The 27,322-nt window shown below is 46.1% G+C and overlaps 1 protein-coding gene across 12 annotated transcripts in view; it reads left to right on the top strand.

Annotated features, from left to right (window-relative positions):
• Window positions 1–27,322, top strand: part of magi2a (membrane associated guanylate kinase, WW and PDZ domain containing 2a) — a 152,869-nt gene that overhangs the window by 29,735 nt on the left and 95,812 nt on the right. For all 12 annotated transcript variants that reach the window (XM_047336372.1, XM_047336371.1, XM_047336370.1 and 9 more), the window contains exon 2: window positions 18,777–18,893. In XM_047336372.1, coding sequence (XP_047192328.1) covers window positions 18,777–18,893 — 117 coding nt within the window. The remainder of the gene's footprint in view (window positions 1–18,776; window positions 18,894–27,322) is intronic.

Here is a 27,322-nt window from a genome sequence, read left to right as displayed (position 1 = left end):
GTGCTGTGACTGAAAAAGCACCGCGGAGGATCTGTCAACCCTCGGCATTTATTAAATTCAGTTTGCCGGCTGCTTTTAGCCCCGTAGCCATGAATCACACTCCCGGCTGCTCAGGAGAATATGAGTGGAAGCAAAAAACCTGTCACTTATGAGTTTGATTTATATCTACGAGATGGATCTGTATCATGATCTGACCTTGTCAGTCCCTATAGATGGCAGTGTCGAGCTGCAGGCAGCCGTGACCCCCCCTCCCTCCTCCTGTAACAGGGAGACATGATGCAGACTTTTTAGACACACACACACACACACACACACACATTCTCCCTTGCATCATGCTTACACAGCCTTCTTCTGCACACACACACCTGCTTGCGGAAAATAGCATTCACCTAAAAAACTAGAAATGGGACGTGAAACACCAGGCTGAGAGAGAAAGTGCACAAACCAGAGAGACTCTCAGCCTCGCATGAATATTTCATCTCGTGCGCTAAACAACTGTCCGGATTCGACCGGCCTTCTATGAAATAAAAGGAAACGATGGCGACGGAGCCATGATCATTCCCCTGTGAAGGAAAAAGTGGGGGACATACTTTGGTATTTTCACAGCAAGTGAATAACTCCTCTGGTCTTGCGCTGTAGATTTTACGAGTAGGGGAAACATAAAAAAAAATCATGGCACCTCTCTGGTGCCCCGGCAAACATCTGCACCCTGCTGATGCGTCCTTGAAGATGACGCTGGAGCCGTTATACTCACTCTTGTGTGCTGTTCTTTTTTTTTTTTTTTCTTCTTTCTCTCTCTTACTGAAGAAAAAGCATTTCACAGTCTTTTTGATTCTCAAAACAACGGGCTCGAATCGGTAAAACTCGTTCTGGGTTTTAAGCAGAATCACATGAAATATAAATATGTGCAGTTGAAGGACGGCATTTTAGAATGTACATTTACCAAAAAAAGGCCTTTATTATTATTCCCCGACCTTTTGCCTCCAGTTGAAGTGTGAAGCGGCTCAGTTATTCAGCGCCACACAGAACAAGGTGGATTATTTTTCTCGCCAGACCGAACACGTGCACCAGAGGTAGACGCCGCACACGAAGGCTGGAGGAAGCAGAGAGACGAGTCGTTATCAAATGTAGAGATCAGTCGTCGGCAAATATTTACACGTAGCGAAGTGCAGGTTGTAATTGTTGCAGAGCTTGCGGAGGCGAACGCTCATTTGCAGACATATGAGCCATTTAGAGTGAAGATAAAAGGAAATATGAAATAATGTTGACTAGGGCTGCAACTAACTTATTTTCATTATCGATTAATCGATTCGTTTTTTGGTCCATAAAAGGTCAATAGTGTTTCCCAAACCCCCAAGATGATGTTTTGTTTTGTCCATGAATCAAAGATAATTAGTTTCCTGTCACAGAGGAGCAAAGAAACCAGCAAATATTAACGTTGAAGAAGCTCAAACCAGAGAATTTTTACTTTTTCTTTTTCATAAAAACTTTAATGAATCGCTTGTCAAAATACTTGGCGATTAATTAAGTAGTCGATTACTAATCGATTAACTGTTGCAGCTCTGATGTTGACATATTAGAGCTGATGAAATACCCCAAATCTTTTGAAATGTCAGCGTTATTTGAACCATTGTAATCAATGACGCGTCATCAAAGCAGGATGTGCAATAGAAGTAGTAGCAAGATGGCGGGGGGCATCGATTACCTGTGACCTGTGACCTTGTAATAAGTGACCTGCCGTTTACATGGTAAGGTAAGGACAGGGACAGTTAAAGGTAAAGTTAAGGAATTAATGTTATTTGTAAATTACTGTCAGGAGTTTAAGAAGGAATGGATGAATTCTGATCTATTTTTGCCAATATTCGACTTCCTCTTCTTGGATTCCGGGCTCCATTAGACACGACTCAGGCCCGATGAAATATTGTTTTTCAGCTCTGCCACTGTGGCGTCGTAAGTAAGCATGTGTCAGCGGCGTTGACACTGATGTAATGTGATTGGTTCCCTGTAATGAGCTGAAACGACCTGACATTTTCACATGACAATCAATCACCAGCCCAAACGTCCCGCCAGGCACGAGTCGTGCGACCCGCCCCGAGGAAGTCGGCATGTCGGCGGTTTGACGCCAGACGGCTAGTTAACGATGCGGCGGCAACATGATGTGGAGTCCACTCATGGAAGACATTTCTGTGTGACTCCGCCGTCACTGTGCACGGTGTAAACACCAGATAAGTAAAAAAAGAAAAAAAATGACTGCTTTATTCTCATTTTATTTGCTTAAGTGCTTTTTAATGACGTTTTAATGGGATGTTTTCCTCACATGCAAACACACCAGCAGTTCGGCTCTGCCCCAACACCTGCATTTATAATGACTAATTAAATTGTTCATTTAATTATGGTAGTGATTAGTTTATCCCACGAAAATATTTGAGGATGGTCACCGTCGCTCCGGAGTCTGTTTTCGACGCCGTCACTGCTCTCGTTGTTTCTTGACCCGAGTAAAACCGCAGCAATCATCTTATCGTCAAAGTCGTAATCTACAAGAATTATACAGCCAAAGTCCAGTTGCTCCTGATTCAACGCCCCTTTCTGGATTATCTGGACGAAAGAGAATCTCCACAGACATTTTTCTGAAAGCCCCGGAAATTTTGACATGATGTCTCTAAACCTACTGCCAACAATGAACCGACCCCGTGACGGGAACACGACGTCGTGGACCCAAAGTCCCAAAGACCCCTTGCGTCACGCTTCCTGGCGTTCATAAGATGAGGCCCACACTCTTCTTTTCTGTCTTGTCTTAGTATTATTCATGCCACGCCACCTCCATCACCATTATGTGGTTCAACACGTGTTTTGAGCTTTGCTGGTTTGGAACGAGGCCTTTTGAGCGGAGTGCACTGCGGAGGGTTAAAAGGGGCTGGGGTTGATCCTGTCTGCCTCCACTTGGCCTGGCTCTCTCTCCTCTCCTCTCTCCTCCTCTCCTCTGCCCACTGAAGCTGAAAATAGGCCCGGGGCTGCAGGCGCTCTCCCTCTGCACAACACTGGGCGACTTTACATTCTCAACATAGCAGCACACTGACTGTCTCTCTGCTGGATGTGACCGTCGATATGAAAGGTGTCGTTAGCACCGAGCAGTAGCCGTCAGATCAATTGATAAGAGTGTAACTCGCTTCGTTTCATTTTGGGCGCTGAAAACGATTAAAAGAATCACTTAATATATAATAATAAAATAGAGCCACAACATTTTATGCGTCTGCGGCTTCAACGGCCGTGGAGAGGCATTATGGTACACATGTTCATTTAGACTCACGGGTGAACTGATTTAGAATTTGGTTTGTCAAAGGTCAAGCCGGTAACACATTAATGGCCTTTGCACCGAGAATACATACGCTAATTATGACACAACAGAGATTTTCTCGCCTTAATTTGCTCTTTTTCCGTTGCTTGTAACTGTGAGTGTATGTAACTCCCCCTGAAGCGGAAACGTTGAAACGAGAACATGTTCTCCCCATGCATCACCCTCCAATCGTAATCTGTTTACTCCATTAGAACCCAGGCAGCGGCCAGATAGATTCAAACCAATACTTGATTGTTGTTTGCCCCGACGACGTTCCTTTAGGTCTTTAAAGCTAATGACAGTCACCTGCAGATCGATGGTGATCCCATCACACACTTTGACATTAAGCCACGTTCAAGCCCACAAGCCGACGTGGTCCTTTGCATAATCAGATGAGAAATTCAAAATGGATGGAAGATGGTAATCAGAACGATCTGCTGTCAAACCTCAGACTTAGCAACACTTTTAATGCCAAAACAACAGTTGATTAATTGAATATTCAATTGACATGGCAAGCTTTTTTAAAAATTCATTAATGGCAGGTCATTTATCATTTATGAACCAGAAAGAGTCCTCAGCGATGATCCTCTGTGAGGTGAGCATCAAGTGTTCAATATCTGATGACTCTGCAGTTCGAGGAATGTCCTTTGGCCCCTTTGCTCAGCGGAGGTGGGTAGAAAACAAAAAACACAATGTGGTTCCCTTTTTTGGCTTGAAACGAGATGCATTGAATCCAAGGATATTTGCATGAACTTTGGATTTCATCCATAGTTTGGATAAAAACTGCTGAATCCACCCGTATCGCTTTGAGATCTGTGGTATTGAAAGACAGAATAATCGGTTGGAAGAAGAAGAGCCCGATCAATTTATCGGTTGGCCGATTAAAATCACACGTGTCGCTATCATTAATATCAGACCAATAAAGAGGATAGTACGATGCGCTTCATTCATACGATGTCGGGGCTTTGGGATATTTAAATCTCTCAATATCTGTATTCTCCACACACCCACACATCAATGAATCATCTCTCTCTGTCTCTCTCTCTCTCTCTCCTCCGTATTTCACTTCACTTCATTTGTTTGCTTTGTTTCAGCCGCCTGTCTGCTCACTCGAAGCGCTCGCTTCAGCTTTTGTTTTGTCTGCGACGAGTCACTATCACCGGGCCGGAAGCCTCCTGCCAACAGTCGTACCTACCAGCACGGGTGCTATACAAGAACGCTGGCATCAATTAGGCAGAAACACAACGAGAGCATGGCGGCACATCAATATTTATTTCATCTGCATATAAATGAGATTGGGTTTTGGGGAGCCATTTGCTGATGAACCGCTCCCTCTCCAGAATTCGCTGCCAACACCGCTCCACTCCTTGTTATCAACGGGAGGGGTGGGGGTGAGGCAGAGGGGTGAGAGAACAGAGCTGAGATGTGGTGCGATTCAGGCGGGGGGAGAAGAAATTTCAATGCTTGATGTATTTTCTGTTCTCTCAATTTGCTATCCGGCAGATTGGGCTTTCATTTTATTTCGCAAATTGGAAAGTGATGCAGCACATCTGGGGAAAAAAAAATGTCTGAAGAAGACCGAGGTCGGAGATCAAATTCCTGGCAGCCCACACACTTGGAGGTAACAGTACGGGGAGGTTTGACAGTGGTGGTGCAGGAACTGTGGAGCAAGAACTCACGCCTGTGGAGGGCTGAAGGTTGTAGACTCAATCGCATGTCACGCTCTTGTGTTCCCATCTGGGCCTCGGGGCGAGAGGGGGCCGGGGCCGGGGCCTCGTCCAAAGCCAGCATGGGGTGTGTCTGCGCAAAGACCGCGATGAATTTTGTGTCCCTGCCTGAAACTGCAAGAGGACGGGGGATGGGGAGATGTCGGTAAACCAGTCGAAAGGAGCTGTCTGAGGAAGTTTGAGTCCTCTGCAGCCCCTCAGCTACTTGAACTACATGAACCAGCATGCAACAGTGATGGGACCTGACAGGTGGACTTTCCCCCTCGTGGTGCCTAGAGAACTACAGATAGTGGGAACCATCGAGCTCCTGATGCAACCCCTCATCTTGTGGGAAAATAAAATGATTGTCCAGAATTCGATGACATCTTTAAATGGCTTGCTTCATTTGACCACTTTCAATTTATAACAATGCAAAACAGAAAAAAACAGCAGATCTGTCTATAAAGGCTTTTCTGTTGGACTAAAGGCTTTGCCTGGATCTTGGCTCGCCCCACGTCGCTGCACACCTTTCTGTTTTTGGATGAAATGCTTATTCAGGGAGCTCTAACGGCCTGATGTTGGCTTTGCGCTTGCTGAGTTGAAAGAATATCGTTTCAAGTGAGATAAAACACAAATTGAGAGGCAGGGGAGGGAGTTGCTTAATTTCCGCGTGGCATCATGCCAACAGAAGACTCATCGAGTGGTCACACTAATGATGACCACTGAAAAACTAAACTAAAAAGCTGCCAGCAGCCCTGCAGACAGGTGTGTTGCTTGTTGGGACAGTATTGCATTTTGTTTTGATTGTGTAATTGATTGTCTGAAATATTAGTTTATGTCCACACTGTCAACACGCCATACAGTCAGAAAAAACAACGACAGAATATAATTTTTTATTAAACATTTAGGCCTCATATTTAATGATTACTTACGATTTTAATTTAATAACTAAATAAAAGACATAAGTTATGATCTGTCCAATTCAGCTCAGTAGCTTTTTTCCGACTTTTTTCCCCTTTTGGTGTGTGAACGCGTCGGACTCAGACAGTCTCCTGCTGCGCTCCTCATATGTGGACTACGAACTCTGGAAAGCTTTATGACATTTCGCATCAGAAATCAGTTTATGATTAACCGACCAGGAATTGATTGTATAGGAATTAATCAGAACAGCCAACCACAATGAGAAAATCGTCATCTTTGATTTGGAGTCTTCGACTTCGCTCATTGTCTGCGTAACATTTCCTCGACAGCCCTTTTATTTGTCCACGTTCATGCTCCAGTACCGTAGTTCATTTATCTGTCCTCCTCCACGCTCCTTGTTGGGGGGCGTCTAGTTTGCGAAACCACGAGACAATATTGTTCAAGCATCAAATGAGACTGAGGACATGGAAAACATCCAGTGCTCAAACCAAACACAAGCCTCGAAGGCTGCTCACCGGCGAGAGCCGCCCCCCTCCCCCCGCGCTCTCGAAATCATGAAAGCCTGCGTGTCGAGTGCCGTTTGCCCACACTTCTCTCTCCTGCTCGAAGGAAATCGAGACCCTTCTGGGACCCCTTAACAGTAAATGGGCAGTATAGATCAATGGTGGGGAAAGAAACGAGCGTTTCTCTTTTCATCAGCTGCTCCGCTGCAGCCCCTTCAAACTGAGGTCAATCTCCTGCGCTCAACCTGCAGCCGAGGTGAAATTGGCCTCAGTTTTATGGGATGAAAACTTCTCTCCCCCCTTTGCTGTTACTTAACCCACACTCGCAGTCGCGTCCGGTCCTTAGCTGTGACCTCCGGATAAATGCGCGGTGCTGAGCGATGCCGAGATCGCAATTAACCTTTCTCGCGCGCAGAAACCAAAAAAAAAAAATCAATGAGATGCTTTGTACGGTCATTATTGGGAAAACAGGCCGCGCAACCATTGGTCTGTTTAAGTGTTGATTTTCTCTTCAGTCACTCTCGCTCTGTTTGAGAGCTTTACTGGTAATCGTTTGTCCTCGGGAGTTTAAAAGCTTATCGGGTGCGTTCGGTTCCGTTTATCACTCTGACCCTCAAATTGCACTTAACATTTAGCAACTCACAAGACTTTGGCCTGCGCAACATACACCTGTACGTTGTTTTTGAGAAATATCAGAAGGAACAGATATCAAACTGAAAATTCAATAAAGACTCATTATAACAGATTTTTCTATTCCAGGAATCAACATCACTCTGAAAGATCTGCTTCCAATTCCACTATTTATTTTTCATTTCCAACAATGCAGAGAATCAATGTCCCCCCTCCCAAAAAGGACGGTGTGGAAAAGAAAAGAAAAGCCAAATGCATGTTAATGAAAATAACATAATAGACACTTGGGTTGGGCGGAAATGAAATGCCACAATTCACAGAGACAGATGACAGAGACGTATGTGCAGGGTTGAGAATGATTTTGCAAGAAAGAACTTTTTGAGGAGCTTGAAGGGGATGCGGTTGTTTGTTGGAGAAAACTTAAAAGAAGTCTGTCACACTGAGGGAGGATTCTCAGAGCAGTGACTCTGCTGCCGGACTTTGGCTTTGAGTTATGGGCTGTGCTGCCGTTTTTTGCCAGCTCTTGTGCTTTAAGTCCAGTGCAGACAGCCATGGGCGGCCTGTGATGGGGACGTTTTCCAGTGGGGGAGGTTGACAGGGAGGAATGTGGGACGGTTGACCGGTTTGCACTGTCGTGGCTGGAGCTGAGAAGAGAAGGCTGACCTGGATGGGCCAGTGGTGCTGTAGCTTCACTCAGAGTGTTGGTTGGACAAAACAAGCAATTCGAAGTTGTTAAGTTTGGCACTGGGAACTGAGCAATGTGTGGAAACGTTCTAGACTAGAAATCAATAATTAATTAATCAAGAATATAATCAGATTGAATTCTGACCAATTTGCAGAAAATTGAAGTCCACAATGGAAAAAAATGTACAGTGAGAGATAAAAGGTTGAAAATATATTTTACTCATCCCCTCTATTCAAATAATACAAAACAATATTTACAATGTCAAAGAAATTATGAAAACAAATATTTGTCTCATGATCATGATCCAAATGAGAGTACATAAAAAGTTATTTTCTTACCCTGACCACTTTGGAGCATCTTAACTAGCTTTAAGTACAAGATTGATATTTTATCATAAAATAAATGTCTTATAGTGAATGTGTTTGCAAAAACATTTTCCTATTTACATATTTGGCAGACACGAAGCAGCATTAGCATTCATTTGGAGTCGTGCTTCTGGCCACCTCAAAAATGTGAGTGCAGTGTTCAGTCCTGGTCTGACCTCTGCCAACTCCTGAAAGAAATGCCTGGCTCTTTAGCTGCTAAAAAGATGCTCAGCAGGTAGTTGCTAACCGGCTAGCTGCTAGCGGTGGAAATGGACCGAAACAGTCAATTTGTGGGCTGTAAAAACAAAACAATGGGCTGAAAGACGCTAAAACAACTCATTGAGCTGAGGGGGAACGGTTTTTAACTTTAAACGACTAGTTCCACTTTACACATTTTCTATATAAAAAAATCATTCTTTGCAGCTTTAAGTTTTTTGTAGCTGCTAATATCACTGTGAAGTAAGTTGAAGTTGACCAAACTTGAGCATTCCCCTCTATGCAAATGCGATTTGATCTGCATGATGCACCTTCACAGATGCAGATGATGACCTTTTACCATGTCCCAGATTCTGGATGCTTCATAATTCACTGAAGGCTCCCAGACGCATTTTCCTCCAAAAAACTTCCTCCGTACACCGACATGTCTGCCTGTCGACCGGCCGCTGTTCAACGGCGGAGAGCTGTAGACGGATTTGTGTTGAAATCCTGCTGAGATCTGACCTGACAAGGACTCCTCTCGGAGTTTGATTACCTCAGATGATCTACGCTCATTGCAGCTTCCAGCCTGCGTTTCACCGCAAACGCTCTTCTCCAGAGGCTGCAGGCTGGTGTTGGCTTTGTGTGTGTGTGTGTGTGTGTGTGTGTGTGTGTGTGTGTGTGTGTGTGTGTGTGTGTGTGTGTGTGTGTGTGTGTGTGTGTGTACTGTTTACGTCTGTATGCTTGTCTGCGAACTCTCTGGTGCGTCCCCGGTGCATCCTAAATAAAAAGGCGTGCCGCTTGGGGGACGTCAACTCAGATACAGTTTCTCCCCACTTTGCTCAGTTAAGCTGTGATCTGCAGTGGGGCTGCCAAATGCAATTGGGCGAGCAGGCTTCTGAAGTGTGCCGTGATTGGCCGTGTGCGGCGGCTATTTTGACAGCTCGGGTTGTGACGAGGAGGCAGTTGTTGAAGCAACAGTAACTCTGCAGGTCACGCCAGGCTAGCTTTCCATAAATATCAGACATAATCGTGTGTGTGAGCATTTGAGTTTGAGTGTGTGTCAGTCAATGAGTTCTTGTAAATCACCTGAGTGTGTTTGTGTGAAGAGAGAAAGGCTGTAGGGATTACTTGTAGCTCTTTTGAGTACAGTTTGCGTGTGAAGTCAGGCAGCTAACATCTCTCCGTACAGCCTTCATGCAGTTTCCCCATCTTTGAAATTAAATTTTGAGCAAATATTTCCTCCGCACTTCCCCCTCTGAGCCTCACATTGTCACAGTTCATTAAAACATAATTGAAAGGGAATATTCAACGGCTCACTTTGCACATGCGCCACTTTACCCCATTACACTTGCTAAGGCAACATTTACATAGAATATCATCTCGGCTCTGTTTGCTCTCAGAAAGCCCGCGTGAGCCGCTTACACGGCGCACGGCCTTATCGCTTCCCATAATTCATCTCTGACAGCACAACTAACCATCGCGGGGAATGTGGGATATGTAAAAGTGTGATTCAGCTGCAACATTTTTTTAATCTCTCTCCCATCAGCTTCCATTACCAGACATTGCAGAGTTCAGCAGATCGTAGAGCTCCCGGGCTCTGATTGGGTCAGTTCAATTAAATTGGCTCCAGCAAGGTGTAATGAAAACAGTGCTGCGTCAGTAACAATGCGTTGGTGTAAGCCCAGCGGCGGCCATCACGGCCCGGCTATTAGCTAGCGACCGATTAATATCAATAAGCCCCTGTTTTCAAACAGCCGCGTTGGCGTTGGCCTGACTCAGCCATCACTCACTTCAACCAGACACCTCACGTCAATGGTCGAGCGTCATTGAGATGGAACTTTACAACGCTGTAAAACAAGGGCGTGTGTTCTCCGTACGTACAGAGATTTCTCTTCTCTTGCGTCGACTCGGGGGCGGAATGATTCATCGTTTTCATATTCATTTTGTGAGAGCGCAATTTTGAAGTCACAAGTGTCACGGTTTTAATTACTTAAAACTTGCTTCCGTTAAGGGTTATTCCAGACTGTTAATTAAAACTTGGGTCTTGGCTTCAGAGTTTTGCCGTCAGATAACACTGAACCCCCCGAATTTTTGCAAAAGTTTCGAGAAGATTTTTCTACTCTAGCCATTGGCCGTTGTTAGCAGTGAAAGTTGATAGCAATGCGTTATGTGGTATTTTGTTGAATAGTTAGCCGGAGCAACATGTCAACAGATAGATGTTGGACAGCACAACTGACTTAATGAGATACAAACTAGACAGACTAGACTGTTCATAAATAGTTTCCACTCCTGTTAATGCACTGAGCAGCCATCTTGGATTTTGAAGTTTGGGGTTGTGGATGTTCTTTTCAACCTTCAAGTCTGATATTTACCAGAACATTCTACAAATCATGCGTTCAAATGGAACTAATTCTATCCTGTTATATCTCGAATTCCTGGATATGGGTCCTGCTTCAAAACGAAAGCATGAAGCAAAATATTGATTCTTTGGCTTCTTCCCTTCCAACTGTTTAGTTTTCTCACAGAAGAAGAAAACCTCTAGCTTACCAAGTCATCTTTCCTCGATCTGTTTTTTATTTATGTCAGTTTTATTTTTTCCCCCTCTTCTCAGCACTGATTATACCCCATTAAGGCTCCAGATGTTAAGCATTGATCCCAGTCTTGAAATCTTTGGCGGTCTAGGGTTTTTTACCCAGATGACTGTAAAAAAAATGTTTGTGTTATTATGTGAGATTGGCTTCACTGGCTCTCTACTGTGACAGAAGCAATGTTGTTGTCAAGGCAACCACATTTTTAAAGCACTGAGCTTGTCCCCTTGGCCTTTTTGCCAACCTGTCCACTGCCTGAAAGTGTCAGCTTCACAGCGGGGGTGAATTTCTTTGCCTGCGCTGTTGTGGCCGAGTGATACGTGTTTTTTGAGGCAACAGTTTGACAGGAGAAAGCAGGAGATGGATCTTCGTCATGTAAAGCGAGGGCAGATTATCCTCCTGACTGAGTTGCCGGCACAGTGACTTCTGGACGCACTACTGGACCAAGCTCGTGGACTTCAAAGCCAACGTCTCTGAGCAGTTTCGATGTGCTCTTTTTGGTTTTCAGCGTCGGGCTGTTGTTGGTTCCTCGCTGGAAGGGCACGTCCTTTGCAGTCTGCATATCTAGTTTGAAATAACCTTATCATCTTTATCTTCAACCCTTTAACACCATGTTCTTTAGCTCCCAACCCTGTGCTCCTCTTCTTAGTTAAGGGGGTTTAGTCTTAGTTGGTAGTAGACGCTTGGTGTCATAGTGATTGTCTACCATATTCTGGTATATTCAAAGAGGAAAGATCTGTTGCTTTCGCTACTCATTTGGCAGAGCTGTGCGTCAGAATAAATGGATTGATACCATACAGCTAATATAATGCTGTAGCTTCGGACAAATTCGTTTCTCACTTCCTTCAAAGTACGGTCAGAAGCACTGTCAAGATGCTTTGCAATTGCTCAACAGCCTCCACCAAAGTTTAACTTGATGCAAAACCAGTGTCGTCCTTGCATTGTATGCGAAGGCAAGACTTCGTAAGACCTTTCTGTGTCATCGGGCAAACAAAGCCCTTTCAATTGCCCTTTAAAACTGATGACGCTCCAAATGAATAAATAAACGGCCCCATTTCAGGATTATTATGTTTCTTGGACACATTTAGAGACAATGAGAAAAGGGTAGAAGGGTAGAAGGGAGGGAAATAGCCTGAAAGAGGAGAGTGCGAAGGAGTGTTATAGGTAAATGAATGGACATGAAGATAAGCAGAGATGACTGAACGGAAGGAGAGAGAAGTTGGTCTTTACACAGCAGAGTGTTCAAACAGAGACGGGTCCTGAAGTTTAATTCTGTTTGACGCATTGTTGGCCGGCCACACGGCCAGTAATGTTCAGGCTGCTGCAGAGGTGAAGCCAGTTAAAAGCTTGGGCAGGTGGCCTGATACAGCTTTAAGTGATGGGGAGCAGATCCCAGGATTGAGACAACAGTTTGTTAATGACGTTAGGACCTAAGAGGATTCAGGCTTCCAAGGCTCATCAACAGGGACTGGGAACGTCATAATATTGAATTAGTAGGCCGCGTGGTTTTTTGTTTTTTGTACATAATTTTCATTTTCTGGTTTGGATGCTGGCTTTAAAAACACCGTTTCATCACTGTAGGGGTTTAAAAAATGCGTGAGAAACATGGATATTCGGCCAAAATCTCCGACCTGACCTTTTCGGGATAAGTCAACATCAGAGAGGAAGGTGATCTGTGGTTGTTGAGGAGATTCAGATGGAAGACTGGGGCAGCTAGATGAGCAAAGAGAGTCTCTCAGCCAAAGCAGGGTCAGCGGGTGATTCGATAAACTGTGTATAATAGGCGGGGGTCAAGTACGGGGCGTGAGGGTTTCATGAAGGATTCATGTGAAGTGAAACCTCTGATTCTCCACGTTTCCAGAGTATTGCCCTTTGTGCTCCTTAGCTTCACAACAGCCAGAGGCTTTTGGGTTAAACTGCCCAATTTAGCAGTAGGTAGGACTGAGATTCAGATGATCAAATGTAGTTTAGTTGCTGAACCTGATGGTTCAGTTCATGTCTGCTGTGGGGGGCCAATGACGGATCAAGGCATTATTTGACGTTGGTATCTGGATCTCGTAGGAATCCTGACCCAACTTTAGTTGATATCAAGGGGCGTGAAGATGAATAAACTGCTGAGTCGATTGTCGTTTCTTTCCTCTGGAGCACAGAAACTACAGTTACAGCTTTTATTACAGTTCCTATTCTTTACTATGGACTGCCTGAATGTTCGATCACCCAAAATAGTTTTGAGGTTCTGCAGACCAACTCTCCAAGATGGACGCATCAAATCTGAATCACTTTGAAAAATCGAAATGTGTCTACTATGTTTCTGGTACGAAACTAAATCCTGACGCAGCACGTGTTTGAGACTCCCGCACCCATGCATGTCTGGTATGGTATTAAAACTGAGGTGCCAGGTATCATCGCTCACATAATACATCAACGACGTCTTCCCTACTACCTGCAGACTCTTTTCACTGTGTGTGTTACAGTAGGTGGAAGATCAGTTTTTAGCCCAGTTCTTCCCGTGCCTGCATGGGAACCACAGCTGTTGCTTGCCCAGTAGAGTAAAGCCATGCAAATGAGTTTGCTCGCTGGAGGTAGAGCACCTGCTCTCATGTGGGGGAAAAAAACAGGTTCAAATGAAGTTCGGCCAACTTTCTGGTTCAGCGAAACTAAAAAATGTGAGGAGTTCATGGTGCAGACACTGTATGGAGAACAAAACGTGTGATTACATCCTTCCCTTTCCAAAAAACTGAAATCTGGATTCAGATCAGCATGAGTATGTGGCAGGTTCAGTAATATGAGGTGCAGCTCTGCTCCATCAGCCTGTTCCCCATCAATCCACCGCTCGACGTGGCCAATAGAAGGCTCAGCGACACATGAGGGGATATATATTACATTTCCTCCTCCAGCAGCACTATCAGTGTCCCAATCCCTGGTCTTAAATGGGCCGTCAGGAAATAAGCAGGATGTCTTTTAGGACTGTACCCGGATTGCTGCACTGTTGGTATTTCTTTTGAGTAAAACAGCTCAAGCAAGTTATGTTTTTTCCTTTTACAAGAAAAATCCTTAGTGGCCTTAACATAATCCTCATTTTTATTTTTGTTTATGTCCTTGCTCAAACCCCACTGTTAACATTTATCAAAAGTCAACTCATGCTGTTGTCACTTAAAAGCGAATTGCGGTAGCAGGAACAAAGCATTTGGCCCAATTCTCATTTCTGTGTGTGTGTGTGTGTGTGTGCGTGTGCGTGTGCGTGTGCGTCCCCGTGCGGCCTCCATCTGAGAGCCAGTTGGTGTGTTTGCGGATTCGGGCACATCTCTCACCCACAGACTTGGCATCACGTATGTTCACCGAAGACTAATCAACAGAGCGCAGCATGTGTGTGTGTGTTGTCTGCTGAAACTGGCGAGGTTTGAAGCTCATCCTGAACTTTTAATTAGTCTGATTATCCAAACAGCTGTCTGCCGGCGCGCCCCCCTCTCCGACTTCAACGCACACGCCGCGCGCAGCGCGATAGTGCCACGGTGCGTACGCGACTGCCGTCGGGCGACCTCCGAGGCCCGACTGACAGTCAGCAGCACGTCCTCCATGCTGGAGTGGAAAGTTTTGTCGCGGCTTCAGCGGGAGACTTTGAAGACTTTGTCTCTCAGGTTTTTTTGTTTTATACTTGTGAGTGTCTTACATTTGCGACGACCTCGTTTGGAGTCAGATTTTCAACAAAATGTTTGTGTACTGTGGCTGTTGCAACATCATGCACCTACTGTCTCTCTGAGCCAGGGATGTACTCGCAGCGACACGTTCTGAATCCCTACGAGCAGTTCTGCTTTTTCAGTGATCACATTTTTAGTTTTAAGTAAAAAGAACAAAAAACAATCAACTTGCTGCCTTGAATTTTTGACTCGATTCGTGACTCAGTGGCTGCTAATTTCATTAGAGGACAGTATTTCATTCTATTTTTTTGTGTGACACTCATTGAAACTCTTTCTCCAGCTGCTCCCGTGTTTTCCTGACTCTCTTCAGGCTGTTCCTTTTCCTCTCCCAGCTTCCCCGGGGAGTTACACCACACCTGCCGAGCTTAAACGGTGGATTCTCTTCCTCGACGGAGCAAAGACACAATTCTCATTCACCCATCTGTTTAGGAAACGGTTATATCTCGCCCGCATTCATCTCGTGTCATGATGAGATCGTGTGAGCAGCAACACTTCTGTTACCTCGCCTCATGGTCCACGTAGAAGTATTAACGGAATAGTTGGAATAAATGGATGAATTGAGTCTTTACCAATCGGGAATATTGTCGCGTTCGGCCGATTAGTTCAGGCACCGCTGAGTGGATTTGCCTGTCGTACCGTCAATCTAGAGCTCTAGCTCTTTCTTCCCCTTTTCTCTTCTCTCTCTACCCTCCCTCTATCATTCGTTACGCATCACTCCTGTCATGATACATCGGAGCAGGAAGAACCGACGAGAAACCACCTCGGGAGAAAAAAACCCGAGAGAATCTCTCGCAGACCAGTGGCGCTGGCGCTGTATAGACTATGACCCTCTTTGCCTGTGCACACACACACAAAATCTATTTTTGGCCATATTGGACCGTATCGAGGAGCGGTGCAGTCACCTGACTGCTGCTCAGTGCCGGTGAAAGGTTTCTCACCATTAAGACTCGTCGTCTTAATTCAGCTCCTCCTGAAAAGATGAGCTTATTAGCAGACAAATGCACAACAATTTCCATACTCGACTAATTAAATCTCTGATTCCCAGACAAAGCCGACGCAGGTGTGCACGAGCAGGAGAAAGAAAATTGAGTGTGGCAAAGGTGGAAATTAACCTGATTTCTTTGCGAACAAATACTTTTTTTCCCTGCAGCTATGAAGATTAAAGTTAGTGGGACAGACTTTTTGAAGAAACCGGTGATTCTCTATATACAGGTGTTTATGTATTGATATGTATATATTCTGTATACACAGAAGCAGGAGAGACTTTTATCTGTCATGACTAAACTCCCGTCAGTTTGGGACAACTTGCGTTTTTCATTTCGTTCATTTCGTTCAAATTTGAAGAGATTTACCTACAAGGAGCTTTGCCTCAATTACTGTTTCATGATGAAAGCTAAATAAATAAAATCACATACAGTTCTCAAAGAACATGCCTTACTTATACATGTGTACACAGCTGTTTTTAGAAAATGTCCGGACTTCAAAGCATTTGTCTGAAAGCAGCTCAAGTCGAAAAGTGTGTTTTCTCGGAAAAGCTGACATAGTTCAGTTCCTTTTAGGTGCAGGAGCTTTTGAAGTCAAGCTCGGATTGGGAGCTGTCAAATGTCCACACAAGTACATAAGTATGGAAATATATTTTCATTCTTAAAGGAAAAGCAGGAATGGAGAAGCAGATGAATTGGAACGATGGCACGACCAGCATTCGTGGCCTAGACGGGAGAGAGAGCGAGAATGAGCAGGGATGCTGTTCCGTGGGCGTGAGACGACGAAACCTAACGTTTAGTTTCATCATGGTCGTCGGATGGTGGAGGACGAAGGTCAGAGCCGGGCCATGTGGATGCTCTCAGCCGAGTGGAGGGAGGGGGAGGGGGGGGTTTGACATGTGAAACAGATGCAGTGCTCTGAGCTGCAGACGGGGGGCGTAGTAGGACCTGGGAATCTGGAGGGGCTCCGGGAGGAGAAGGGATCTCAGTGCGATACGTCCCCACCGACGGTCGCTCTCCCTCGCAGCGACACACACACACACACACATCCTCCCTTCCCCTCCTCTTTCCCCGCTCCGTCTCTCTCTCTCTCTCTCTCTCTCTCTCTCTCTCTCTCTCTCTCTCTGTCTCACACACACACACACACACACACACACTCTCTTTGCCTCAGTGCCACTCATTACGCCGCGCGCTCCCCGCCGTTTCATCTCTCCACCGTGGAGTGCAGAGAGAGGTGATCCGGCTCCCAGGCAGTGGCTTGATTTGGGGCAAGCGGAGACCGGAGTTGGGAACAGGACAGTACTCCAGAGGATTCCAGTCTGGGAAAGGATCCGGATCCAAGATTTTTTCCTCCAGCGGCGAGACACTATCGCATCACAAAACCTGTGGAAAAAGGGGGGAATCTAACGCTGCTCAACCGCTGTCCGCGCAAGAGGTGCCATTCAGTGTGTGTGTGTGTGTGTGTGTGTGTGTGTGTGTGTGTGTGTGTGTGTGTGTGTGTGTGAGAGACTGTGTGTGTGTGAGACTGTGTGTGTGTACGTGCGATCGGGAGCCTGCTCACCTTTTCAGTATGCATTGGCTCGGCTTCTTTTCTCATGCAAATGTGAAATTGGCTGGTTCGAGACACAGACGTGGAGCCGGCTCTCCCAGTCACTCCGGTTCTGCACGGTTTACAATGTGACCCGTTCAATGAATTAGTTCTGCTCTGCTGGATTAGTGCACGTTGGTGCGTGTGTGACAGTTTCTCCCACTGACGAACCCGAATGTGCTCAGTAAATAAAAGATACGACAGCAAACTTCCAAACTAGGTTACCCCGTGGATGAATGTGCCACTCGTCAATGTCATCCGCCGTCCGTCTGATCTGCTTTTCCACAGTCGAGTCACATCGTGTGCGTGTGTGTCGGTGTGTTCGGCTGCGTCCATATCTTCATGTGTGTGCGCTCTCCAGCATCTCATGCTCGGGTGTCATTGCCTCGGGATCACAGATGGGGGGGGGGGGAAGAAGAAGGGGGAGCTAAATGCAATGTGGCACCGTGCCAAGTTGCTGCTTTAAAGAGGATGTTGAAGGTTAGGCGAATGTCCCCCGTCCCCTCCTCCTCCTCCTCGTTCGCCGTCTGTCTCTCTCTGCTTCCTCACTTCTCCATGCAGTGGAGGAACAAGAGCGAAGAAGTGTGTTGGTAAAAGGCGGCATCGTTAGGAATCCCTTAAGTAACGTCAGTCGAGCATTGCCCCTTCCTCTTCCTCCTCCTCCTCCTGCCCCCCTCCCATTTGAAATGTGATTATGTTAGAGTATAGCAGAGTGGATAGATGGAGTGTTTGTTGGAGAAGGGGGGGCGTGGAGCTGATGCTTATTTTAGCTTGTTGTCCCCCTTTCTACTCCCCCATGGGATTTGCCCTTGCCTTCCATCCCTCTTATCTCCCCCATACCTCCATTTCTGTCGCTCCTCCATCTCTATCTTATATATATATATATATATATATATATATATATATATATATATATATATATCTTCCTTCCTGCTGAGCCAGCGAGATGTACTGGTTTAAAGGGGGAAGTCAATTCACACAAGTGGGATGGAGGTGGAGGTGGAGGGGTGATTCAGGTGAGGCTGAGGAGAGAAGGAGGATGGAAGGAGAAAAAAACAAAAACGGCCGCCCCCCAAGGGGAGTTCGCCGGGTGATTTATGTGTAGACATTTCTCCACACGTGTTTGGCCACCGCTCCACTTAACACCTCCACCAATCCGCTGGCTGCACTTGACAGACGGCGAATTCGAGAGAGAGAGAGAGGGCAGAGTGTGTGTTCATTAGCGTCGGCGCTGTTTGTTTGAAGGGATATTGCCAATTCAAATTGTTTACTGTGGGGTTTTTTTCTTTCTGGGTCACCCGTCGCTGCGGCGTTTTCGCAGCTTCCTGCGTTTTTTTGCTCTTGAAGTTTGGGAATTACTACAGAAAAAACACTCTGAGGCGAGAAATGTTTTCTGGGCAAACTCGAACACAAACACACATGCAAGCTTGTCCCCATTCCGGATTCCACCTCAAACCCCTTTCCCCTGCTTCTGCAGCAACGAAAAGCATGCGGCCTGGCATGTTTGGGAGTGATTGATTTATGGTGGAGGACGACTGATTGTGATTACTGACTACTGTCCCCTTGTGTTCCTCCAGGGGGCGTGATAGACAAGGACCTGCGCCGCTACCTCAACCTGCGCTTCCAGAAAGGTTCGGTGGACCACGAGCTGCAGCAGATCATCCGGGACAACCTCTACCTCCGCACCGTTCCCTGTGAGTCACCTTCCTCGCCTTTTGCACCCTTGTCGTCTCCACAAGCCTCCTTGAGTGAGACACAACCCACAAGTAATTTTTTCTCTTGGGCCTGGGACCTCCAGGGAAGAGTATATGATGAGGTCCTCGCTTTCCCCTTCGCTGCCGTGACCACTTGGCTTCGGTCCCAAAACCCTCTCATCCATCGGCCCAGTGGCTAAGATCGATTAGCTGCCGCGATGTTGGTTTAGGTGGAATCAGGAAGTTCAACTCTTTCAAAAACAAGTGTTGACTGCCGCTCACATCTCTAATTAACTGCTGCATTAGCTGCTTCACAAGAGAAGAGCACACAACTGGGCGCTCTGCAGAAAATCAAAGATTGGATTTGGATGGAGTTAAGCTGTTGATTGATACTTGGTGTTTTTTTTGTTCAGGGCAGCATTTAAACACTCGGTGCTTCTCTTGGTCTTCTGTGGAGTGTGTGTGTGTGTGTGTGTGTGTGTGTGTATGTTCATATATTTTATCAGTCTTATTAAGCTCACAGTGCTTGAATAGGCTTAAACTTGCTGATGTCATCCATATTCTTCTGACTCCTGTTTCCCATATCTCCGCTGAATATATACACTCATTGCCATCATTCAATAGGTTGCGTTATGACAGGGTCTATCTTTGTGTGTGTGTGTCTGTGTGTGTGTGTGTGTGTGTGTTAGCCTTGCCGTGTCATTAGGCCCAGCTGTGTTGATGGCTAACTCCCCCCTGAATCATTAATGGATGCGCATTCTTCAAGGTTCGGGAGCAGGCGGATTTCACTGGAGCCACGTCCCCCCCCCCTCTCTCCGAACAGACAAACAGGAGAGGACACAAAAACAAAAAAGTGCAATTTGTTTGCAACAGAAGTGCAATTTTCTCTCATAACCACTCACGGGGGGCCGCTGCCTGCCGGTGAGGCGGTGGAGACGGGGCGGAGAGAGAGGTGAACGGTAAAAGGGTGAGAACAAATGGGAGCACAAACGCAGAGAGAAGGACACAAAAGGAAATGCTTTGAGGGATGGGGGGGTTTGAGGCTTGTTGATAGGACACAGTGGACCGTTAGAACTACATGACTAAATGGACTGCAGATAAACTGGTGTAGAGAGAGAGAAGAGGTAAGAGGAGGTTAACTGGTGCATGAATGGAGCTTCAACAGTGGGAGAGGAACGAGCTCGACCTTTTATGTCTGGATGGATGGATTGATGGATGGGTGGCAATGTACAGCGTGAATAAATGCACATTTGTGCAAGTGCTGCTATTGTTCCCACATCTTCTGTTATATATGTGGTGAACTCTTTTTCATTTTTATTTATGGTGTCCGTCAATACAAAGACTCGAGTAGACATGAGTGTCTGGCAGCGCAAAAGGGAGCGATGCAAATATGAGCAATGTTGCGAATGCCAATAAGTGCTGATGGTCTTTTGGACGTAACTGACGTCCTCGTCCAAAAGGGAACGGGCGAATATTCGTGGGTTGTGTTTACTCGCGACGCGGAAAGTGGCTGCTAGTTTGGTGTGAACGCAACGTTTAAGTGTGCTGGCGTTTTGACCGATGATCCCGTTCGACTAAAAGGTCAAATGAGAAAATACAAGTGACATAAAACAACAGACTGATGATTCGATGGAGGGATACTTGAGGTATAATGATGATTAGATACTCTGATACCTCGGCGCCCTGACGGATCGTTAGACAAACAGATATGGTGACAAATAGTCTGGAGGCACCTTCTTTTTTGCCTTTCTTCACAGGAATCACGTCCAGGATCCATTTTTATGAACTCAGGTATTCTGCCTGTGTGTTGACCCGGAGGAGCCGGGGTCATAATGTAGTTTCTGGCCTCAGACAGCTCTGGAGTGAGTGCTCTCCAGCGGCCCAGGAACTATCGTAGCAGAGATTACCATACTGGATATTTCTCAGGGAACAAAAACAAACATCTAGGGGGCTACCACTTGTCCGCAGCATTCCTGTGTTTTGTTTTTCACGTCAATTTCAAGAGTGATTCCAGGACATAAGTGACAATTTAAAGACCATGTGATTCCAGTTTTGCTGCACTCTAAGATTCTGTGCAAAGAAAATGTGAAAAAAAACAACTAATTTGTCCATAATTTTCACAATTCTTCAAATAGAAGAAAAGCTTAGGGTTGGCATTGACATCAAGTTGAAACCCCGTCTTAATGCGAGATGTAAATACTGGTTGGACGCTTTGTGATGGCATTGATTTGACCAAGAGGTGTGTCCCGGCTCGCAGCGTGATTGAATCCCCGCAAGGCGTAATTGCATTCTGTCCAACATAAAACATTCATTGTTAAAACACCCGAAAGACACTTTACGCACTCAATATGACATTCAATTAAGAAAACAAAAGAGCCTATTATCACTTTCTAAAGAAAGAAATGGTCCACCCCGCAACCCAACTGAGATCAGTCATTATCCCGACAACGTATCCAGATACAGATCACACGTTAACACCAGGTGTCAATTGCATCTTAGAGATTGAAGAAGTTGATACCAGACCAGGGTTGGAGGGGGAAAAAAAGAAAAGAGGAAAACGTCTTACGTACAATTGAGAAAGTGATACACATCAGAGCCTGGTGAGTTTCATGATGAAGTGATGAATCTAGGCGAGACAAAGGGGGCGAGGGAGAGAAAACAGAATTGTAAGTGATAGATCTGAAGTAGATCATCACAGCAATTTAAACACAACCCCTGAGTGGTGAGGAGTGAGGCGAAGACATTCTCACTTGGGGGGGGGGGGGGCTGACGGGTCAGACCGTGGGGAGAGTTACTGCCTCTCATACCGATCGCGCAGGTTGGACGGAGTCGGCCGGGGCAGCGACGGCTCTGCCAGCTCTTAGACAAATTGCCTGGTTGAAATCCAAGGTCAGAGCGTTAATAGCCTGCGCCCATGTGAAATCAGGCCTATCGTCTGGTAATCCACACAGATTTGATGTGGGAGAGACGGGGAGAAGGAGTGTGTGTGTGTGTGTGTGTGTGTGTGTGTGTGTGTGTGTGTGTGTGTGTGTGTGTGTGTGTGTGTGTGTGTGTGTGTGTGTGTGTGTGTGTGTGTGTGTGTGTGTGTGTGTGTGTGTGTGTGTGTGTGTGTGTGTGTGTGTGTGTGTGGACTCTAAGTGGGCTACACTTGATCGAGAATGGATGAATTATTTAGGGAAATTTCGAACTGGAAATATAATTTAAAAAACAGTTTTTAAAATGTTTGAACTGATATCTGAGCGTTTGACTTTGCATTCATCGCCGTCATTTAGAGTAAATAACTCGAAGGCCTGGGCGCATCAACCGAACGATTAAATAAATAAATAAATGAATAAAGTGCCTCTGGTTTTCATCCCGATTCTAAATCGAAAAAATAAATATGTGCTTGTGCCTCTGTTGCAGGGAATAAAAACGATATCACAAACACCAAGGTCATCAGGATTATGTGACTCAGAGTCTTTCATGTGCTCTTTGTTCCTGGTTGTTCTTTGTTTGACTGCGCTCCTCTTTCCTAGCCAGCAAACACACACACACACACACACTGATACTTTTGTCTCTAAACTTTGAAGAAAGATCTCAATTCATAGCCTGCATCATTATTAGACTACTAAGTGGACAGCTAAGTGACAATAAGTGCATCCGCAACTTCATGTCTGCACATTTCCTGGAAGTTTGACGAACGCAGCAGGAGATTGTCCGAGTCAGACGCGCTCACGACTGCAGGAACATCCCCCGTCAACATCCACTAACGGAGCCCTAAACTTTACGAAGGGTGTGATTGCGTGTTCCCACATCTGTTTTTTTCAAAGCGTGCGAGTGCGTGGTCTCGCCACGCCGCTTTTGTGAGCGTTCGTCTGCTCGAGCCCCGTTTACACGCGAGCACAAACAACATATGCCTCGATGGCAGGGAGCGGCGGCGGCGACGACTGTGAGTTTAATGGGGATTTCGATGCCCGTGGGGGGACGTTGAGTTTTTTTTTGTGTTAATGGACTGGGCAACTGTGTGCAATGCTGATGGTGTTTACTAATGAGAGCGAGACAGCGAGAGACGGAAAAGTCCATCTGTCTATCCACAGTCGTCGGTTTGATGGTCCTCGGAGTCTCGGAGCGTAGCAGGAAATATGAATTTCAGTCCGTGTCCCACTTCCTCGCTTTCCTCATCTTCACGTCCTCCATGTAACACGCAGACCCCAGCTGTGAATCCTGCACGAAGTTGTCCACCAAGTTTGTGTAATTGGCCCCTTCTCTCTCTCTCTCCTTAGTCTGTCACATGTGGTGAGGTTTTGTGTCACAGCCTGATGATGTCAGCAGGACTAACAGACTAACGGCTCCCCAGTGGCCCCTTCATGCCTTGTTTAGCATCTCTGCTAGGAAGCTAATGAACGGTAAAAACGGTGTGAGCCTCGACAGAGAGGAGGGGCCTCGTGGCGGAGCTCCGAGCCGGAGCCCAGTATGTATGTTCGACGAGCGAGGCTTTTTAAGATCGAAAGTGGACTTGAGGTGATGCTGCATCGTGTGTGTGTGTGTGTGTTTTCAAAAAAACTGGAACACCCGCTGTTTGTTTCGCCTGTGGAATTATTCGTCTCTTTTTTTATATCTGTCTGACAAAGGTTAGGAGGATCAGACAAATACCTCTAGTCAAAGGCTCACTCTCTCTCATCCTCTCCATGTCCTCTCTCTTTTTTTCTTTTCTCACTTACTCATTGACTAACTGGAGGCAGGGCGGGGTTTCCATGGCAACCGTTTCCACTCCCCTGTCTGCGTCAAAGGCTCGACTCCGCTTAAACTCTCAGCCCACTTTTCTTTTTCTTCCCTTCCACAGCCCCCCCTCCCCGTCCACTACTTCCCCACTTTCTGCGAGCAGAGGCTGCAGGTCGGACGAGTCTGGAAACACAGTCCAGCACACGCTGCCTGTCGGAAATGAACACATGAAAAATGGAGGCATCACTGAAACTCAAAACTCAAAGAAAAATCTAGCTCAGTATATCATGTGAGATATGATTCCATAAGACGTCTGCCATTACTCATCGTGACTTCCCAAGGAGTCGGGCACCGAAAAGGGGATGGAGAGTGTGTGTGTGTGTGTGTGGGCTGAAGGTGAGGGGAGGGCGGGAGGTGTTGACTGACAAGGCGGGACACAGATGTGGATGTGGCGGATGGCGAGTGTGACGCGAAGCTCGACGCTCAGCGGCAGATGCGATCGACAGGACTGACACAAGGTGTGGAATTTTTCTCCCTAATTGGACCACATCACATAAAGGACCCCCCACTCCCACACACCCACTCCCTCTCCCCCCAGCTCTGACCGTCCTCTACCCTCTACAGTAATGGTGGCGGGATAGACAGATCCATCGGGTGGCCCGCCGGTCACCTCACCATGGGAGCGTCCTGCGTTTTTTTATGTGTGTGTGCTGCGTTAGGATCTGAAGTCTTTTGGGGGAAACGATGGAGGAAATAGTGAAACCTTGATCCTTCTCCAGAGAGTTCTGCCAATTTCAGGATTTTCTACAAGACACAAACCTTGAGTAATGTCATATTTTAATTGCAAACGTTTCCTTTCAGAAAAAAAAAAAATGATGACAACCTGAACCCACACGGAGCCACTTCCCCCTTTCCCAGCGTGCCAAAATATTAATTTTACAACTTATTTACGGTTTTGAATAAGAGCTACGGCACCGGTGGCTCAGGGGGTAAGGATCTTAATGGAGCTCAGTTCCTCTGTGCCGCCTTTGCTCCCATGAAATGCGCCAGCCTGCCGGATGTTCCAGGAATACATCTGTGAGGTGTTGGTGATAGAAAATGACAGCTTCTTTAAAGATGGTAAACGGATGAGATAATCAAAAGTGGTGGGTGAGAGGGATGGGGTGTAAAATGGACTTCAGTCCACCAGGACCAGCCTGACCTGTCACACGCTGCTCGTCACCGCAGAGCCACCGGGCGCAAAGAGGCGTAACTGGGCTCGGTCAGCCAGAGGTGGGACTTTTCTCTGGGGCACAATGTCTGTTTGTCTGCAGCTAAATGTCACACATTGATCGGTATGTGATTCATAAAAGAAAGTGTTAAGCAGTTGTTTTTTTTTAACAGTCAAAATTCTACTTTTAACTTGATCCTCAAATCAGCAACTGATGTGTCATATTTTATGACCTATCCCCTGAACTCCCCTCACCCCTGTGGAGCGTTTTAGCACCTTTCAGCTCATTGATTTTGGTTTGATGGTCCCCACAGCTCTGGTGTGTTGGTTCGGTCTGACTGCTCTCATCATCATCATCATCATCATAGGGCAGCAGTTTTCAGAGAGTTTAAAAAAAACCTTTACATTTTAAAAGAGGCCTGGCGATGTTGGCACCGAGCGGGTGAACACGGTGTCCAAGAGGCGGATGTTGACATCAGGAGTCGGAGGAGAGTTAGTGTCACTCTAGCTGTTTCCGGATTATCGTATGTCTCTTCAATTTTATAAGATGCCTGCATCTCATAAATTCGCACTGTCCCAAAGTACCATAGTAGCATGATTTTTTTGTTGTTGTTGTTGTTTACCAATTTGTCTTTTTAACAAATCTTATGTGTGGGGGTATAACTTATTTGTGTGTGTCTATAAAAAGAAAAAAGCATGACCTGGTTTGTTTTAAAATAATTTTTAGTCCTCTTCTGTAAACCTCCTCTTCCATGGGAATCCCCTTCAAAAAGCTGCATACCTCTGTCACTGCCTCGCAGACACAGTTTTCAGTTCGTAGATTTGCGCGTTCCGGCGAGAATCCCGAGGATCCGTCTCATCAGAGTCGCTCTCGCCGTCACAATCCTGCAGTTTGAGCAGCGTTTGGCTTCACACCATCCCTCACGTTAATTACTGGGGCCACATGAGTTATCATGAATTTCCCCTCCTGTTTACCAACTTTCTTTTAAATAAAAAGTATACGATAATATCTGTTCCATTACTCCCCCCCCCCCTCCCCTCCTGCTGTGTTTTTTCCATCATCTCTGGTCAGATGAGCTGGGGCACCACGGCGAGAGATGCTCAGTCACCCGTGCTGACCGTCAGCGACCCCCGGCGGGGTTTGTTGGACAATTGCGCTCGAGGCTTCAAGAAAAACATCCCGCAGCTTTGGGCTGATTTCTGACCATCGTGACCCTGTAATACTCAACCAACAATTTAGTCTGGGAGGTCTCTGCCGAGATCCGAATCGGTGTTTCCGCCCGCTCTCCGCGGCTTTAGATAATAATAGCAGGACAACTGCTTACTCTGCTTGGGCCCAGGCGTGCGCACACAGACAGACGTATCTCTGGACTCTGATTCTGTTTATCCAAGCTCCTAATGAAACATTCCATCTTTGGCACATCTGTGGGACGGGGGGGAATTCAACGCGCAAGAGCCCCGCTTTCGCAAACTGTGACCCGCCAAATGAGGAGGAAAAAAGAAGAAGAAAAAAAGCCATCAGGATGTACGGCTGTCTGACATCTGCGGCAAATAAGCTCGACTTTTTCGCAAGTATTCAATTTAGAAGGCAATGATATTAGACCCCGGCAAAGTGTGTGTGCACTTATCTGAAATGGCAATTTTAATGCGGCTCATTGGACGCGTTGAAACCCACCACTCACCGCGTTGTGATGCTGGATGCTCGTGTGTCGAGTGCTAGGCGGTAAACTTTTTCTTTTTTTTCAGGGTTGTTTCGTAACAAACCCACAGGCGGTGGAAAAATTCAATATCCAGCGGGCTTTTATGTGAGATTTATTTTATTCTCACATGCGCGGTGCAATGCAGCAAAAAAAAAAGTCACGATGATAACAAAACATTAGCAGTCTTTTTTTATATCATATGTAGCTCCTGTTTTTTGTGGTATCATCTACTACATCCTGTTCCCCCGGCTGCAGTGGCCACGTTGCCCCACAGGGCTGATTAAAGTTTGATCCTATCTTCAAATGAGATTACGACGTTCCATTAGTTCTCCGACCGGTGGAAGCCGTGAGTCAAACCCCGACACCGCTGCCAAAATGTGAATCTGACTCTCTCTTTTTTTTGTCTTTATTGTGAAAGAACCAGATTAGGGTTGCACAAAATGCACTGTGATGTGATGCGATGTTGTCATTTATTCATTACGCTGACACATTGCTTGGGGGATTCGAGTGGGTCCGCGTGTTGGAGAACAGATGGGCTTTATGTTATCACTTGTGATCCATATCATAAAGGAAAAACATTCTTGACAAGAGGCTGGATGATGTAGCGTCAGATGTCGGAGTGCCCCTTTAAGGTCGAGCTGCCAGTTAATATTTGTCCAACACCATGTTCCGTTGCCGAGGGGTAGGAATTACTGTATAACGTTTTTAACAGAGTTGCATTATGGGAAGTGTAGTGATCCAGAGTTTTTTGTAGTTTGAACCACACCCAGATTAAATCGCAGATTCTCAGGAACAGAGATCAACAGTGAGAAGTTGAA

Source organism: Scophthalmus maximus, chromosome 12 (assembly GCF_022379125.1).
Source record: "Scophthalmus maximus strain ysfricsl-2021 chromosome 12, ASM2237912v1, whole genome shotgun sequence".
NCBI lineage: Eukaryota > Metazoa > Chordata > Actinopteri > Pleuronectiformes > Scophthalmidae > Scophthalmus > Scophthalmus maximus.
This window is presented reverse-complemented; position numbering and strand designations above follow the sequence as displayed.